This window comes from Agelaius tricolor, unplaced genomic scaffold (assembly GCF_023055355.1).
Source record: "Agelaius tricolor isolate 1412-34295 unplaced genomic scaffold, bAgeTri1.0.p SCAF_52, whole genome shotgun sequence".
Lineage (NCBI taxonomy): Eukaryota > Metazoa > Chordata > Aves > Passeriformes > Icteridae > Agelaius > Agelaius tricolor.
In genome coordinates, this window is record NW_027269312.1 from 1,204,195 (window position 1) to 1,221,518 (window position 17,324).

General features: G+C 61.3%; 1 protein-coding gene across 1 annotated transcript; it reads left to right on the plus strand.

The window, feature by feature from the left end:
• Positions 1-11,930: 11,930 nt before the first annotated feature.
• LOC139604538 (Fc receptor-like protein 2) lies at positions 11,931-17,049 on the plus strand. The gene is made up of 12 exons (XM_071455670.1): positions 11,931-11,966; positions 12,900-12,981; positions 13,674-13,694; positions 13,783-14,013; positions 14,258-14,512; positions 14,613-14,891; positions 15,459-15,728; positions 15,818-16,120; positions 16,194-16,273; positions 16,669-16,683; positions 16,776-16,854; positions 16,940-17,049. Exons 1-12 carry the CDS (start codon positions 11,931-11,933, stop codon positions 17,047-17,049), a joined length of 1,761 nt encoding a protein of 586 aa, XP_071311771.1.
• Positions 17,050-17,324: the final 275 nt, after the last annotated feature.

Consider the following 17,324-nt stretch of genomic DNA (forward strand, 5'->3'; position numbering starts at 1 on the left):
ATGTCCCCAAACCTGTGAGCACGCCAAGCAAAGGTCACTGGGGGCTCAGCTTCCTCCAGGTCAGGAGCTTTGGGTGATGCCCCAAGTGCCCCCCAAGTGTGTGGGGCTTCTCCCCAGTTCCTGTAGGACCTCGGGCCCCCCCATTGTCACCCACCCCGGCGGTGCCAGCAGTGACAGCCCCCGATGACAGCCAGGAGCAGGAGCAGGAACAGGAGGGTCCTGCCGACATTCACAGCCACTGCTGGGGACAGAGGGGACACATTGGGGTCACCTGGAACCCTGGAGGTCCTGAACACCCCGGTGACCCTGTGTGACCCCACCTGTGACCCAGGGTGAGCCAGGTGTCACCTCCAGGGCCAGCTCAGGGCTGAGTGCCCAGAACACGCGGTGCCCGTCCTGTCCCAGCTGGTTGGTGGCCATGCACTGGAAGGTGCCAGAATGTCCCACATTGATGACTCCAAGCTCCATCAGGGGACCCCGGGCCACCTCCTGCCGGTTGTGCAGCCAGGTGAAGGTGACAGGGGCTGAGCCCACCTGCACTGAGCAGTGCAGGGTCACGTTGTCACCTGCATACCCCTGGTGTGCCAGGGGACCAAGGATGATGGTGGCATTGGCCACTGGCACTGTGGGGACAGAAACAGGGCTGGCACCGGGTGAGGTGGGATGGGGGTGCCATGGGGGGGTCACTCCCAGCCCAAGGGTCCCGCTCACCCAGGACGGTGACATTCATGGGGTCACTCTCGGCCACGCTGTCCCCGTCACTGACCCGGCACCGGTATTGGCCGCTGTCATTGTCCCCAGTGTGGCTCAGCTCCAGGCAGGGACCGGTGCCCAGCAGTGCCCCTGAGACCTTCCGGTGCCAGGAGAAGGACAGGGGACCTGTCCCCACAGCCACCATGCAGCTCAGCACCAGGCTGTCCCCAAGTGTCACCTGTCCCCCGGGGGCTGTGCTGACAGGGACACCCCCGAGAGAGGAACCACAATGGGGGGACACAGGAGGGTTTGGGGACTAAGGGGAGGTGGGGGACACAGGAGGGGAAAGAAGGGGATTGGAGGGGAGCAGAGAGGATCCCAGTGAGCAGAAGGGGACCCTGGGAGGCACGTTGGGACCTGGGGACAATGGCAAGACCCCGTGGAAAGGGAGAGACCCAGGCAGGGATGGGGAACGAGACAAGAGACTGAGGAGCCTTAGGGAATGATTTGGGGTTTAGAGATGGGCGGGAGGACCCAGGGAAGGCAGAGAGACCAGTGGGTGGAGCAGGGACCTTGGAAGGGGTGGGGAATCCAGGGAGGGCTGGGGAGGACAAAGAGAGGGATGAGGGATCTGCAGGGGGAACTGGGCAGTCATGGGGGAAACCAAGAGGGACTTGGGAAATTTGGGGTGACCCAGGGAGGAGTAAAGGGAGGGATGAAGGATTCAGGCAGTGGTGGGGAAACCCTCAGAGGATGTCGGGCTTCCCTGTCCCCATCCTTGCACTCACTCTGCACTGTCACTGTCACCCTGTTCGACATGCTCCACAGTGACACCACCCGGCCCGCGCAGTGGTAGAGGCCAGTGTGGTGCAGCCGCAGGGGGGACGGGACAAATCAGTCCTATCATGGAGCCCCTCCAGTTTCCTCCCCTCGTGGTAGAAGGAGACCGAGGTGACCGTGCTGTTCCACCAGCCCCGGCAGTGCAGTGTCACCGTGTCCCCCTCCAGCAGCAGCCACGCCGGCACCTGCAGCACCAGCCAGTCCGAGGGACAGAGGGGTCCTGTTACACCCGATGGCACCAGGACTCCCCATTCGGAGACACCCAGCACACCAGGGGTCCTCATTTCCCACATGGTTTTCGCCACTCTGGGGTGCTCTGGGATTTCCCCAGAGCAGGGCACAGGCTCAGGTCACACAGCAGGTGACCCATGGAGCGGAGACCACCTAGAGCCCTCGAGGTCCCTGCAGGTGCCAGGCTGGGGACACCCAGACACCCCTCACCATTTAAGACTGTTACGGGGGGGCTGAGCCCGGTGCCAGGTCTGCCACACTCATAGGTGCCACTCTCAGTGACACTGAAGTTGTCGCATTGCTCCTGTCCCAGGCAATGCCCGTCCTTGTACCAGGTGGTGGCACTAGCGGTCCCCGAGCCCTGGCAGGTCAGGGTCACCCGGTCCCACAGCACCGCCGGCCTCCAGGGGGCTCCACCAGGAGCTGGGTGGTCTGGGCACCTGTGGGTGACAGGGGACACCAGCCTGCCAGGGCCAGTGTGGGGCTGGGGACAGCGGGGTGGGGCCATGGCATCCCCCGAGGACTCACCAGTGAGTCTGAGGGTCTGGGCTGGAAGGGAGAAGGGACAGGGCTGTGTGGGGGTGGCACTGCGGGGAAAGCAGCACAAGGGCATGGGGTTTAGGGGCTGATCCCAAAAAGTCTCAGTGGGGGCACTGGTGTGGCACAGAGGTCTCGAGGACAGGGACACAGCAGCCAACCCATGCACAGGCATGGGGACCCTGTCCTAGCACAGGTCACCCCTGCCAGCCCCACAGACACATACCCAAGACCCTGTGCCCATGGTCCCATTCCGGTGGCACCTGTCCCCATGGCCCAAATACCTGGTTCTTGTCTCCTTGTCCCTGTCCCTGCAGCCCTGTATCCCTGTCCCCACAGCTGCCCCAGCCCCAAGGTTCCTTCTGCCACATCCTTGTCCCCGCGTCTTCATCCCCCTGTCCCTATCCCCACATTCCTGTCTCCTGTTTCTGTCCCCAAAGGTACCCCACAGCTCTGGTCACACTGCCTCCATACCCTGCTGGCATTGGGGACATCAAGGTACCCCGCAGCCCCCCTGTGCCCCCTCCCCTCCCCATCCCTGGGGCGTCAGGCCCGTGCCCGGGGCACTCACCCCACAGGAGCAGTGCCACCTTCCTGGCCATCCCGGTGTTCCCAGCCGTGTGAACTGGCTGTCACTCGCTGCCGAGGGTGGCTGTCCCCTGGCTGGTGGCTCTTTGGCCAGAGGGGAAGGAAGCGAGGTCAGGTTTCATCCCCATGTATAGGTGGCACCTGGTGTGGGCAGGGTGGCCACAAGCTGGGGACAGGCTGTGGGCAGGGTGGGGACAGGATGGGGATAAGGCTGGGTGGGACACAGTGGGACATGGGGCTCCCAGGAGTGTGGGGGGCTCAGGGGGTTTGGGGATGTGGGGATGGGTGTCCAGGGGAATGGGGGGTGTCTCAGGGATGGGGTCCCTGGGAATGGGGGTGCTGAGGAGGGGGAGTCACTGGGAATGGGGGTGCCCAGGGCTGAGGGGACTCAGGGATGGGAGTGCCAGAGGAATGTGGGCTCCAGGGATTTGGGGTCATGGGATGGGGATACTGGGGGAATGGGGGATCCCGTGGGAATGGGGGTTCCTGGAAGAATCAAGGTGCCAGGGGAAGGAGGATTTCAGGGGATGGAATAAACAGGAGAGGGTTGCTTGAGAATGAGGGGTCTTGGGCCATGGAGATCCTGGGGAATGTGAGTACTGGGATACGGGTTCCAGAGAGGGGGGGAAATAAGAAATGGGGTACCCATGATTTGATTTCCAGGGGAATGGAGGTCCCAGGGATGGGCTATTGCTGGATGGGCCCATAGGTCTCCGCTCCTTCCCTGGGATCCTTAGATTTTGGGTCACCCAGAGCCCAGCACAGCCCCCACAAGGTGCCGGCAGACTGGGGGTCACCCAAAACAGATTCCGAGAGGCTCTGGGTCTGTGGAGCTGCTGCAGAGGTGAGAATTCTGTTGGTAGAAAAAGGCCTGGCTGTGGTTTGCTCAGCCCGGCAAGAAGCACAAAGCCCAAAGAGAGCCCAAGCAGTGGCTCTGGGAGGGCCTTTGATGGTTTTCAGAGCAGGGCTGGCTGGAAAGTGCCCCTGCAGGGGCGGGCACCTGTGAGGGAACCAGTCCAGAAATGCAGCAATTGTTCATTTGTTCCTCTTTGTAAGGGACAGAGAGAACCACAAAACTACTGCACAACCCACAACATTCTGCTCAACAACCTGACCCGGACCATCCTTCTTGAACAAAACCTGCGGCATTCTGGAACCTCCTGGAAAGAATGGGTTTGGGTTTGGAATGTGTCCACCAGATAAGAGGGAAAGCTGTGGGAATACCGAGCAGGGGCTCTGCCTGCGGCCCTGGTGGGGCTGTGGGGAGTGACCCGGTCTGGATTCCAGGTGTCCCCAAAGCTGCTCCATCCCCGCCCTCCTCACCCGTGTGAAAGGCTGAGGGTTTGCAGGAATTGTGGCACAAAGCCACGAGAGGTGCTGCTGTGGACACAACACCTGCCTGGGGTTCGGGCGCTGCCTTCCTTCAATTCGGGATCATGGAGAGCGGTCGCGGGTGTTGCACAGGGCATGTGCCTGGCCCCGGGACACTGCTACGCTGCCAGTGCGCACTGGGATCCAACCTGCTGCCTTGGCAGCTTCTGCCCGCTGCCAGTGGTGGTGCCGGGACCGATTGGTGGCCGTGAGTTTGCAGAAGGAGCGATTTGCCCTCCTCCCTCCCGCCCGAGGCCGCCTTGGCCCCTGAGGGGATGGAGCTGGAGCGGGGCGCCCCCTGCTGGCCGGGAGTGCTCCCTGCAGCGCCCCCTGCTGGCCGCGGTTATAACTGCCACAAAAACCAACAGCGCTGAGCGGGAGCGAAAGTTCTGGGTTTGTGTTGTTTCTTCTGTCCTGCTTTATTAATTTCTCAGTATCCTGGGTAGATATTTCTCATTTAAATGAGTGGCCCACTCCGGGGTTCCAGCCTGGATGGGAAAGACAACCCAAGAGGAGACACAGTCAGGGACTTGGCTACCTCATGCTCTGCCTTTTAAGCCAGTTGGGCAACCAAGGGCCCTCTCCCCAGCTGGCACTTCTGGTCACCTGGCAACTCAGGAGCTGGCTTTGGCAGAGCATCACACTGTCCCCAATGCGCCACGGCTGACAGACTGATGGACAGACGGGGCCCTGTCTCACCAAAAGCAAGGCCTGACCCACCCCTGCCACACACAGGTGTTCCAAAATGTCTCCAGACATCAAACTTTTCCTGTCTCTGACACCCCACCCTGTGCCATGGCCTGATCCCGACTGCTCTGGAAAAGGGGGAGGGTCCAGAACCCCCACAGGCCCTTTGTGACATCCTCGTGTGGGGAACAGGGCAGAGGAGGTGTTTGGGATAGGGGAGAAGAGAATCCAGAGCCCCCTGAAGGCCACTTTCGCCATCAGAGAAAGGAAAGGTCCAGGCCCCTGCAAGACTCCTGTGGTGGAGGAAATGTGCTGGGGGAAATGTCAGGGCTTTGTTCCATTTTGGGGGCTTTCCCTGGAAATTGTTCCTTGTGTGACCACTTGGACACTGAATCTTGTTGCTGTTGCTGTTGGTTTCATTCTCTCTCATTGCTGTTTCAGGAAATTATTCTTCTCTCAGCCCTTTGGGATCTTTGTGCCTCAATGGGGTGCAGGAGGGGCAGTTTTTAGTGGCAGCACAGACACGAGTGGGTGCCCATGGGTGGGGACCCCCAAGTGCCCCCAGTTCTCCCCAGTGTCACAGCACATTCCCGTAGATGTCACCGGGTTCCTGCGGTCGACCCTGGGGTCCCCGCAGCTCCGCGTAGGTCACCTGGGGATGCTGGAGGGTGGTGGCACGGGGGGACACTGCGAGAGACACGGGCTGTGGGATCTGGGTGGGGTGACACTGGTGGGTGACGTGTCCCTCTGTGTGTGTCCCCCCTGTACTCACCCCCTGCCCTCTTGGTGACCACGACGTGGGTGTACAGCACCTCCCCCTGCTCTGGTGGGGCCGGGGGATCCGGGGGGGCCCTGAGGGAATAAAGGGGATGTGGGGGAGGGTATGGAGAGCTTTGAGGTGGGGGTAAAAGGGGACTCATGTCAGGAGCCCTTCACCAACCTTTCCTGGTGCTTCCTGGCAGCTGCAGAGGAAAGAGGGGAGTTGTGACTGTGGGATCGTAGGGCTGTGAACCCTCCCAGGATTCCTGACCCCCCTTGGGACGCTCAATTTACAACAGAACCCTCAAGCATCCCTGAAGCCTCCCAGAATTCAGGAACCTCCTCAGGGTCCCCAGCCAACTCAGCCTCAAGAACCCAAAGCCCAGCAGGGACAGAGACCTCCTAACTTCCCCAAGGGCCTCTGAGAGAACCCCCAGCATCCCTGCAGAACCCTCCAGCACCTCCCCAAACCCTAAAGGACCCCCAGACAATGCCACAGTTTTGGGGCTGTGGGTGCTGCCCAATCATTGTCCAACACTGGAGGCCTCTACAGCTCCCTGGGACACTTGTACCCCCATTGTCACCCACCCACACAGTGCCACTGGTGCCAGGCCACAATGACACCCACGAGCAGGAGCAGGAACAAAAGGGCCCCACTGACCCCTGCGGCCACTGCAAGAAACAGAGGGGGACACATCAGGGTCACCCATGACCCCAGGGGTCCTGCACTCCCTGGTGACCCTGTGGGACCCCACCTTTGTTCCAGTGTCCCCTGGTGTCACCTCCAGGGCCAGCTCAGGGCTGAGTGCCCGGAACACGGGGTGCCCGTCCGGTCCCAGCTGGATGGTGGCCATGCACTGGTAGGTGCCCCAATGTCCCACACTGATGTCTCCAAGCTCCATCAGGGGACCCTGGGCCACCTCCAGCCTGTTCTGCAGCCAGGTGAAGGTGACAGGGACTGAGCCCACCTGCACTGAGCAGTGCAGGGTCATGGGGTCACCTGCACGCACCTGGTGTGCCAGGGGACCGGGGGTGATGGTGGCATTGGCCACGGGCACTGTGGGGACACAGACAGGGCTGGCACCTGGTGAAGTGGGATGGGAGTGCCATGGGTGGGCTCATCCCCAGCCTGAGGGTCCTGCTCACCCAGGACGGTGACATTCATGGGGTCACTCTCGGCCACGCTGTCCCCATCACTGACCCGGCACCGGTACTGGCCGCTGTCTTTGTCCCCAGTGTGACACAGCTCCAGGCAGGGGCCGGTGCCCAGCGGTGCCCCCGAGCCCTCTCAGTGCCAGGAGAAGGACAGGGGACCTGTGCCCGTGGCCACCATGCAGCTCAGCACCAGGTGGTCCCTGAGTGCCACCTGTCCCCTGGGGGGCTGCACTGACAGGGACACCCCGGAGGGCAGGACCCCTGCGGGAGGGGAGGATAGCAAGGGACAGTGAGGGACCCGGGGGGAGGGGTAGGGGAGGGGCAGGGAGACCCCAGTGAGGGAGAGGGAGCGCAGAGATTGTTGGGGCTTGGAAAGGAATCCCAAGGGACACCTGGAGAGGGGGGCGGATGACACCAGCGTGGTTATGGGGACTCAGGGAGGGAATGATGTGACCTGGGGAATGTGTGGTGAACTCAGAGAGGGGTGGAATGTGTGGGGACCTCAGAGAGGGGTGGGAGGGATGCTGGGAGGGGTGAGGGGACTCAGAGAGGGATGGGAAGACACAAGCCAGGAATGGGGGGACCTGGGGAGGGACCCCGGGGAGGGATGGCAGGACACATAAAATGTGTAGGGGTAGGATGGGGGCAGCCCTCTAGGGGTGGGGGACCCTGAGAGGGACATGAGAAGGGAGCAGGGGAGCAAGGGTAGGATCCGGGAAAGGTTGGGATCACAGGGCAGGTTTCTGGAAGGACTGGGCATCCCCTGAAAGCCCTGGAGAGCTGAGGAGGCTGTGGGGGCTCCCCATGCCCTTCCCCGTGCCATCATGGAGCCCGCCCAGGCTCTGGGAAGGAGAGGGGAGGGGAATTTGTGAGCCTGAATCCCTGGCGAGGGGCTGTGGGGGTGTCAGGGTGGCAGCTGTGGGGTGCTCACTGTGCCCTGTCTCTGTCACCAGTGCTGAATTTCATGAGCTCCCTGACCACCAGGATTTCACCCAGCCCCTGCAGCTGTAGTGACTGCTGAGGTGCAGCTGCAGAGGGGACAGGGACAGCTCGGTGCCATCACGGAGCCCCCCCGGATCCTTCTCCTCACGGTAGAAGGACACCGAGGTGACCGTGCAGTTCCACCAGCCCTGGCAGCTCAGTGTCACCGTGTCCCCTCCAGCAGCGCCTGTGCCGGCACCTGCAGCACCAGCGGGCCTGGGGTACAGAGGGGTCCTGTCACACCCAATGGCACCAGGACCCCATCTGGGTTACACCCAGTGCACCAGGGGTCCCCAATTCCCACATGGTTTCCCCGACACTAGGATACTCTGGGATGTCCCCATAGCAGGGGACAGGCTCTGATTACACCAGGAGGTGAACCATGGAGTGGAGCCCACTGAGAGCCCTCGGGGTCCCCTGGGTGCCAGGCTGGGGACACCCAAACCCCCCTCACTGTCTGAGACACTCACAGGGGGACTGAGACTGATGCCAGGTCTGTCACATGTGTAGGTGCCACTCTCAGTGACAGTGAGGTGCTCAGGTCCCTCCTGCCCCCAGTGCTGCCTGTCCTTGTACCAGGTGGTGGCACCGGCAGTCCCCGAGCCCTGGCAGGTCAGTGTCACCCGGTCCCACAGCACCGCCGGCCTCCAGGGGGGTTCCACCAGGAGCTGGGTGGTCTGGGCACCTGTGGGTGACAGGGGACACCAGCCTGCTAGGGCCAGCGTGTGGCTGGGGACAGTGGGGTGGGGCCATGGCATCCCCCAAGGACTCACCAGCGAGGCCGAGGGTCTGGGCTGGAAGGGAGAAGGGACAGGGCTGGGTGGGGGTCATGTGGGCACTGTGGACACCCCATGTTTGCACACGTCAGCTTCACCAGCCCTAGAGCACCTGTCCCCACAGCCATAAATCCATGGCCCTGTGCCCATCATCCCATTCCAATGGCACCTGTTCTCCCGGTCAATCCCCATGCAACATGGCCCTTGTCCCTGTCCCTGCATCCCTGTTCCCCTGTCCCTGTCCCCACAGCTACCCAAGCCCCAAGGTTCCTTCTGCCACATCCTTGTTTCCACGTCTCTACCCCCATGTTCCTGTTCCCACATCCCAGTTCCCCTGTTCCTGTCCCTAAAGCCACCCCACAACTCTGGTCACACTGGGCTCCATGCCCTGCTCAGGCTCTGCTGCCATTGGGGACCTCAGGGGACCCCACAGCCCCCCTGTGCCTCCTCCCCTCCCCATCCCCGGGGTGTCAGGTCCCTGCCTAGGGCACTCACCCCACAGGAGCAGCGCCACCATCCCAGCCATCCCGGTGTCCCCAGCCATGTGCACTGGCTGTCACTCGCTGCTGTGGCCACCGCTCCCCTGGCTGGCGGCTCTTTGGATGAAGGGGAAGGAAGCGAGGTCACGTCCGTCCCCATGTGTAGGTGGCCCTTGGTGTGGGCAGGGTGGGGACGCTGTGGGACATGGGGGGGATGGTGGGACATGGTGGGGACATGGTGTTGCCATAATCTGGGGTCTAAGGCTGTGTAGGGAGCCAGGGATGGGTGTTCAGGGGAATGGGGTGCCCAAGGATGGGGTCCCAGGGAAATGAGCGTCCCAAGTGTTGGGTGGACTCAGACTTGGGAATGAGGGTTCCAGAACAACGTGGCCTCCAGGGATTTGTGATCATGGGATGGGGGCCATGGCATGTGGGTGCCAGGGGAAAGGGGGTCCCTGTGAGAATGGGGGCACAGGGGAAATGAAGGTCCCCAAGGGAAGGGGTGTCCCAGGGACTGGAATTACTGGGATGGGGTTCCTTGGGGTTGGAGATCCTGGGGAATTGCAGTCCAGGGATGGGGGTCTCAGGGAAGGGAAGACAGAAGGAAATTGGGTCCCAAGGTTGGGGTCCCAGGGGAAGGGGGGTGCCAGGGATGGGCGGTGGCTGGGGGGGCCTGGGGGTCACAGCTCCTTGCCTGGATGCCTCAGATTTTGGGGTGACCCAGGGCCCTGCAAAATCACCCCTGGGATGCTCATTTCCTGGTCAGGCATTGCATGGGGGTCCTGGGTAGCTCAGCCTCTGGGTCCTCCCCTGCCCCTGACTTCTTTCTCTCTTTATTTCTCTTTTTTCCTTATTCTCCATACTTTTTGCCATGTCCCCTCAGCCCCGGTTCCTAGCTCAGCAATCCTGGGAAGCACCTGAGCAGTGAATGGGTTGGGGGGACTCAGGGGAAGGGGAAATGGGGAGAAGGAGGTGCAGGGAAGGGTGGGGGATGGAGGTGTTGGGCTGTGCCCCCTCAACACTTTCACTTCCTTTTTCCTGGACAAGAAGGAAGAGGCCGTTTGTGCTGAGAGTCAGATGGGAAAGGGGGGGTTCTGTCGTGGGGGGGCACATCCAGAGGCTCTTGTCCTGGGGGGATCCTGTCCCAGGGGGTGACACATCCTGGCATGGGGGCTCCTGTCCAAGGTGTGGCAGTTCCAGAAATGTCCCTGCACATTCCTGGCCGGGTGCCTGTCCCAGGGGTGGCACATCCTGGGGACCCCTGTCAATGCAAGGCTGGGGCCCAGCCATGGCCCAGCCCCACTGCACAGGGATGGCCATTGCCCAGCCCTGCTCTGCCCAGCCCCAGGTGGCAGCCAGGACATGAGGGTCCCCCCTGCCCCCTTGGCTTTGATTCTGGCAGCTTTAGAGCTGCTGCAGAGGTGAGAATTCTGTGGGTGGAAAAAGGCCCTGCCTGTGGTTTTGTCAGCCCTGCAAGAAGCACAAAACCCAATGGGAGCCTAAGCAGTGGCTCTGGGAGGACCTTTGATGGTTTTCAGAGCAGGGCTGGCTGGAAACTGCCCCTGCAGGGGCAGCTGTGAGGGAACCAGTCCGGAAATGCAGCAATTGATCATTTTGTCACTCTCAGCAAGGGACTGAGAGAGCCCCAGAACTACTGCAAATCCCACACCGATTTCCTCAAAAACCTGACCTGCACCCTCCTTCTTGAACAAAACCTCCTGCCCTTTGGATCTTCTGGAAAGAATGTTTGTGTTCTGGGTGTGCACACCAGAAGAGAGGGAAAAGTGTGGAAATATTGAGCAGGGGCTGCACACGAGGGGCTGGGGAACAGGGGTGTCACAGCAGGAGCAGGGAGTGCCCAGGCAGGGGAATTCAGGGCAGGCTGGAGTGGATTTACCAGGGAATCAGACCCTGAGGCACACAGGGGCATTTCCACTGATTCCTGTGCACTGTCCCAAGCATGGACAGAGCTTCTCCCCTTCCTCCAAGGGAAGTCAATCAAGTTTCAGGGTGGGAACGAGCAAAATGGGAAGAGTTCCTTAATATGGCCCAAGAAAAGGTTTCTTTAGAGGCTGGGTTGCTGCCCAGTAGGCAGGGAACAATCCCACGGAGCTGTTGGACACTCAGGGAGATTCCACCCTCTGTGTTATCCACAAGCAAACGCTGCTGTGGGATGCAGCAGGGGGCTGCTAAAGGGAACCAAAAAGTCTCATTTCACTGTGATTTGTTTGTGGTTTTCTTGTGGTTTTTATATCCACTTATTTCTGTTTTTATTGTGTTTTGATTTCCTCTTGTTGGGAAAGCAATGATTAAAAGGATTCTATAAACCAGAGCATTTTATACCTTGTCAGTTTGATTTTTGAGGAGTTTGTTTTTTATTGGGAAAATAATGGTTTAGGAAAAGATTTATGCCTTTTTTCTATGGATGTATAATTTTGTCACAGTCAATTGGGCATCAAGTGTTTCCTGAGATTGCTAAGACAGGAAATTTGGGTGACAGGAAAAAGCCCAGGGATTTGTGGGGCAGAGACCCAGAGCCTCCCAGGACAAGCCTGGAGTGCCCCAGGGTGGGGTCTGTGCTGGGCTCTGAGTCATCTCAAAATCTGAGACCAAAATATAACCCCAAAATTGTCCATAGCAATTGGGCATCAGGGAATTCAATCAGCTTGATCCTGGGATTTACCATCATCAGGGCAAGGTCATAAAAGATGCCTCCTTAAGTTTGGGCACCCCAGAGGTCACAGGAACCCACTGGGGACAGCGGGAATGCTCAAGGCCCATCCAGGACAGAGGACACCAGGATGTGCCACCTCTGGGAAAGGAATCCCCAAGGATGTGGCACCCCCAGAACGAGGAGGAGCTCCCAGGGGCAAGAGGCTGGGACAAGACCTGGGTGTCAGCACAGCAGAGCTGCCCTTTTCCCTAAAGGCTGGACCCCTCTGGATGTGCCCCCTGGACAGAATTCATGTCCTTGCCTCAGCACAAAACCGCTGCAGGAAAGAGAAAGAGTTGGGGGGTCACAGACAGGGAGCCCCATCCCCCACAGCCCTAAAACCACTGCCTGCACCCCCCAACCCCTTTTTTCCCTTCCTGGGATTCTCCCAGCTGTTCCCTGGGATGGTTCAGCCAGGAAATGCGGGGAGACAGGAAAAAGCCCAGGGGTGAGTGGGGCAGGGACACAGAACCTCCCAGGAGAGCCATGGGGTGCCCCAGGGTGGGGACTGTGCTGGGCTCTGAGTCACCCCAAAATCTGAGGCACCCCATGAAGGAGCTGTGACCCCCGTGCCCACCCAGCCACTGCCCATCCCTGGCACCCCCATTCCCCTGGGAACCCAACCATGGGACCCCCATTGCCTTGGTCTCTCCTATCTGGGGACCCCCATCCCAGGACTGACATTGCCCAGTACCACCAGTGCCTTGATCCCATCCCATGGGCTGCTTCTTCCCCCAGAGCCCCTATTCCCAAGGGTCCCCTTTTTCCCCCTGAACCTCCAGCCCTGGCACCCACACACCATGACCCCAAATCCCTGGGGACCATGTTCCCAGAGCACCCCCATCCCTGAATCCCCCCAGGCATGGAAACCCCAATTGCAGTGGACCCCAATTCTGCTGGACACCCATCCTTGGTTCCCCACATCCCTTGAGCCCCCAACTCCTGGCAACAGCCTGTCCCCCACCATGTCCCCATCCTGTCCCCACCCTGCCCACAGCCTGTGCCCTGCTTGTGGCCACCCTGCCCCCGCCAAGGGCCACCTACACATGGGGACGGACGTGACCTCGCTTCCTTCCCCTTCATCCAAAGAGCCGCCAGCCAGGGGAGCGGTGGCCACAGCAGCGAGTGACAGCCAGTGCACATGGCTGGGGACACCGGGATGGCTGGGAAGGTGGTGCTGCTCCTGTGGGGTGAGTGCCTTGGGCACGGGCCTGACACCCCGGGGATGGGGAGGGGAGGAGGCACAGGGCAGCTGTGGGGTCCCCTGAGGTCTCCAATGCCAGCAGTGCCAGAGCATGTTACCCACAGTGGACCTTGGCAGGACTGGGGATGTAGGGTGGCTTTGGGGACAGGAATGGGGCGCAGGAATTTGGGGATGGGGATGTGGGGACAGGAATGTGAGGACTGGCACCTTGGGCTCATGTAACTCTGGGGATAAGGACAAGGGAACTGGGATGCAGGGACAGAAAGCGACAAGAACCATGAGGATGTGGCCATGGCGATGGGATCATGGGGATGGGATCATGAGCTGGTGGGGGTGACCTGGGCCAGCATGGGCTGTGTCTGTGGTGTCCTCATGCCCGGGGTATCCACAGTGTCCCCATGTTCTGCCTCAGCCCAGGGTGGCCTCAGTGTCCCTGTTCCCAAGGTGTTAGTACCACAGGGATGTGGTGCACGGGTGGCTGTGACACAGACATGTCCCCCTACCTCTCCAAATATTTTTGAGACCACCCACACACACTTTCCCACAAAAAATGCTGTCCCCACACGGACAGTTTTTGGGACAGCCACCACACCCTGTACCCTGGTGCCTCCTTCCCTGCAGTGCCACCCCCACCCAGCCCTGTCCCTTCTTCCTTGCAGCCCAGACCCTCAGCCTCGCTGGTGAGTCCTCAAGGGATGTCGTGGCCCCACCCCACTGTCCCCAGCCCCTCACTGGCCCTGGCAGGCTGGTGTCCCCTGTCACCCACAGGTGCCCAGACCACCCAGCTCCTGGTGGAGCCCCCCTGGAGGCTGGCGGTGCTGTGGGACCGGGTGACCCTGACCTGCCAGGGCTCGGGGACCCCCGGTGCCACCACCTGGTACAAGGATGGGCAGCGCTGGGGGCAGCAGGGACCTGAACACCTCACTGTCACCAGGAGTGGCACCTACACGTGTGAAAGACCCGGCACCCGGCACAGCCCCCCGGTGACAGTCTTAGATGGTGAGGGGGGATCTTTAATGATCAGGGTGGCCCCTGAGAGGTCAGGGTGGGCTCCACTCCATGGGTGGCCTTACACCCCTCATGTGGCGAGAGCCTGTGCCCTGAACACAGGGACATCCCAGTGCAGCCCAGTGCACTCCAGAGCACCCAGATGTCCCTGGTGCTATGGGCAGGGACCTCATCAGTGAGATGAGGCCACCTCAGAATGGCCTCATCAGAGAGATGTGACCCACTTGTCCCACAGACCCACTGGTGCTGCAGGTGCCAGCGTGGGCACTGCTGGAGGGGGACACAGTGACACTGCGCTGCCGGGGCCGGCAGGAAAACCATCTCAGCAGGGTGCGATTTTACCAGGATGAGAAGGATCTCGGGGGGTCCCTCAGGGGAACCGAGATGTCCCTGCCCCCCCTGCAGCTGCACCACAGCGGCCGCTACAGCTGTGCAGGCTTGGTGGGGTTCTCTATATCATGGTCAGCAGCAGTGACAGTGACAGTGCAGGGTGAGCACCCCCAGGGCTGGAACTCCAATATCTTGACAACCCCAAAGCCACTTCCCAGTGGATTCAGAGCCACAGTCCTCACCTCCCCTCTCCTTCCCAGAGCTCTTCTCGGTGCCGGTGCTGGAGGGTCCCCCCACACCCACCGAGGGGTCCCCTCTGACTCTCAGCTGCCTCAGCACCCCCAGCCCCCTGCGGCCCCAAGCCCCCCTCCTGCACGTGTTCTACCGGGATGGGCAGGTGGTGGGGGGCCCACAGGGGTCCCCGCAGCTGCTGGTGCCCACCGTGGGGATCTCCCACTCGGGGAATTATGGCTGTGAGGTGCACTCCCAGGGTGGGGCCATGCAGAAGAGCAGCGCCTGGCTCAGCGTCACGGTGCGCAGTGAGTGTGGGGATGGGCACGGGGAGCCCCCACAGCCTCCGTGGGCCCCCACACTGCCTGGCATCGCCCAGCCCTCCCTGATGCCTGCTCTGGGGTACCCGACCTTTCCCAGATCCCTCCCTGGCTCCCACCATCCTTTCTTGGGTCCCTCCCTGGGACACCCCCAGCCCCTACATGGGTACCCCCATCCTTCCCTGGCACCGTTTCCGTGTCCTGCCATTGCTGCCCCGGTCCCTCCCCAGGTCCCCCCATTCCTGGCTCGTGTTTCCCTCCATCCCACATTGGATCCCCTCACACCTGCCTGGGTTCCATCACCCTTCTCTGAGTTCTCCACACATTCCCCAGATCACACCATCCCCTCCCTGGGTCCCCGTACCTGCCATGGTGTTGCCCAGATCCCTCTCCAGGTGTTCCCTCCCTGACCCCCCCAGCATCCCTCAGGGTTCCTTTTGAAGAACCACCCCGCCCCCCCCATCTCTGCGCCCACTTTCCATCACTGGAGTTCCCCTTCCCCTCCCTGAAGCCCCTGGGTCCCTCACTGTTCCCTGATGTCCCCCTCTCCTGCAGGGGTCCCTCCCTCGGGGGTGTCCCTGTCAGCGCAGCCCCCTGGGGCACAGGTGGCACTCGGGGACAGCCTGGTGCTGAACTGCTCAGTGACCATGGGAACAGGTCCCCTGTCCTTCTCCTGGCACCGGGAGGGCTCGGGGGCACTGCCTGGCACCAGCCCCCGCCTGGAGCTGTGCCGCGTTGGGGACAATGACAGCGGCCAGTACCGGTGCCGGGTCAGCGATGGGGACAGCGTGGCCGAGAGTGACCCCATGAATGTCACCGTCCTGGGTGAGCGGGACCCTCGGGCTGGGGCTGAGCCCACCCAGAGCACTCCCATCCCACCCTGCAAGGTGCCAGCCCTGTCTTTGTCCCACCAGTGCCCATGGCCAATGCCACCATCACCCCTGGTCCCCTGGCACACCAGGGGTATGCAGGTGACAACGTGACCCTGCACTGCTCAGTGCAGGTGGGCTCAGCCCCTGTCACCTTCACCTGGCTGCACAATGGGCAGGAGGTGGCCCAGGGTCCCCTGATGGAGCTCAGTGACGTTGAAGTGGGACATTCGGGCACCTACCAGTGCGTGGCCACCAACCAGCTGGGACAGGATGGGCACCGCGTGTTCCAGGCACTCAGCCCTGAGCTGGCCCTGGAGGTGACACCTGGCTCACCCTGGGTCACAGGTGGGGTCACACAGGTGGGGTCACCAGGGAGTACAGGACCCCTGGGGGATGTGTCCGTCTCTGTTTCTTGCAGTGGCTGCAGGGGTTGGTGGGGCCCTTTCCTTCCTGGTCCTCCTCATGGCTGTCATTCTGACCTGGCACTGGTGGCACCGTGTGGGTGGGTGACAGTGGGTGGATGGGGGGTCCCAGGGAGCTGTAGTGGCCCACAGAATTGGGGAACCATAGGTGACGACCCACATACCCACAATTGTGACTTTGGTTCAGGGTCCTGTGGGGTTTGGGGAGGTGCTGGAGAGTCCTGCAGGGATGCTGGGGGTTCCTTCAGGGGCCCTGTAGGTGTTGGGGGTCTCTGTCCCTGCTGGGCTTTGGGTTCTTGAGGGTGATTTGTTTGGGGCCAAAGGGGAGGTTCATGGCTCCTCGGGGGCTTCAGGGATGCTTGGGGGTCCTGAGGGGGATTGAGGGTGCCCTGGGGGTACAGGATTCCTCAGAGGGTTTAGGCCCTGGGGACTCCTCAATCACCCCTTCCCTCTTTCATTTGCAGCTGCCAGGAAGCACCAGGAAAGGTGAGTGGGAGGCTCAAACCACACTCTCCCCTTTTTATGCCAACCCCCAAAGACCTCCCATTCCCTCCCCCACATCCCCTTTATTCCCTCAGGGCCCCCCCGATCCCCCGGCCCCCCCAGAGCAGGGGGAGGTGCTGTACACCCACATCGTGGTCACCAAGAGGGCAGGGGGTGAGTACGGGGGGGACACACGCAGAGGGACACGTCACCTACCAGTGTCACCCCACCCAGATCCCATAGCCCGTGTCTCTCGCAGAGTCTCCCCGTGCCACCACCCTCCAGCATCCCCAGGTGACCTACGCAGAGCTGCAGGGACTCCAGGGGCGACCGTGGGAACCCGGTGACATCTACGGGAATGTGCTGTGACACTGGGGGGAACTGGGGGCACTGGGGGTCCCCACCCATGGGCACCCACTCGTGTCTGTGCTGACACTAAAAACTGCCCCAATCCCTCCCCGTGGGGGCACAAAGATGCCAAAGGGCTGAAAGAAGAACAATTTCCTGAAACAGCAATGAGAGAGAATAGAACCAACAGCAACAACAACAAGGTTCAGAGGCTAAATGGTGAAAAAAGGAACGATTTCCTTGGAAAGCCACCGAAAAGGAACAAACCCCAGACATTTCCCCCAGCATGTTTCCTC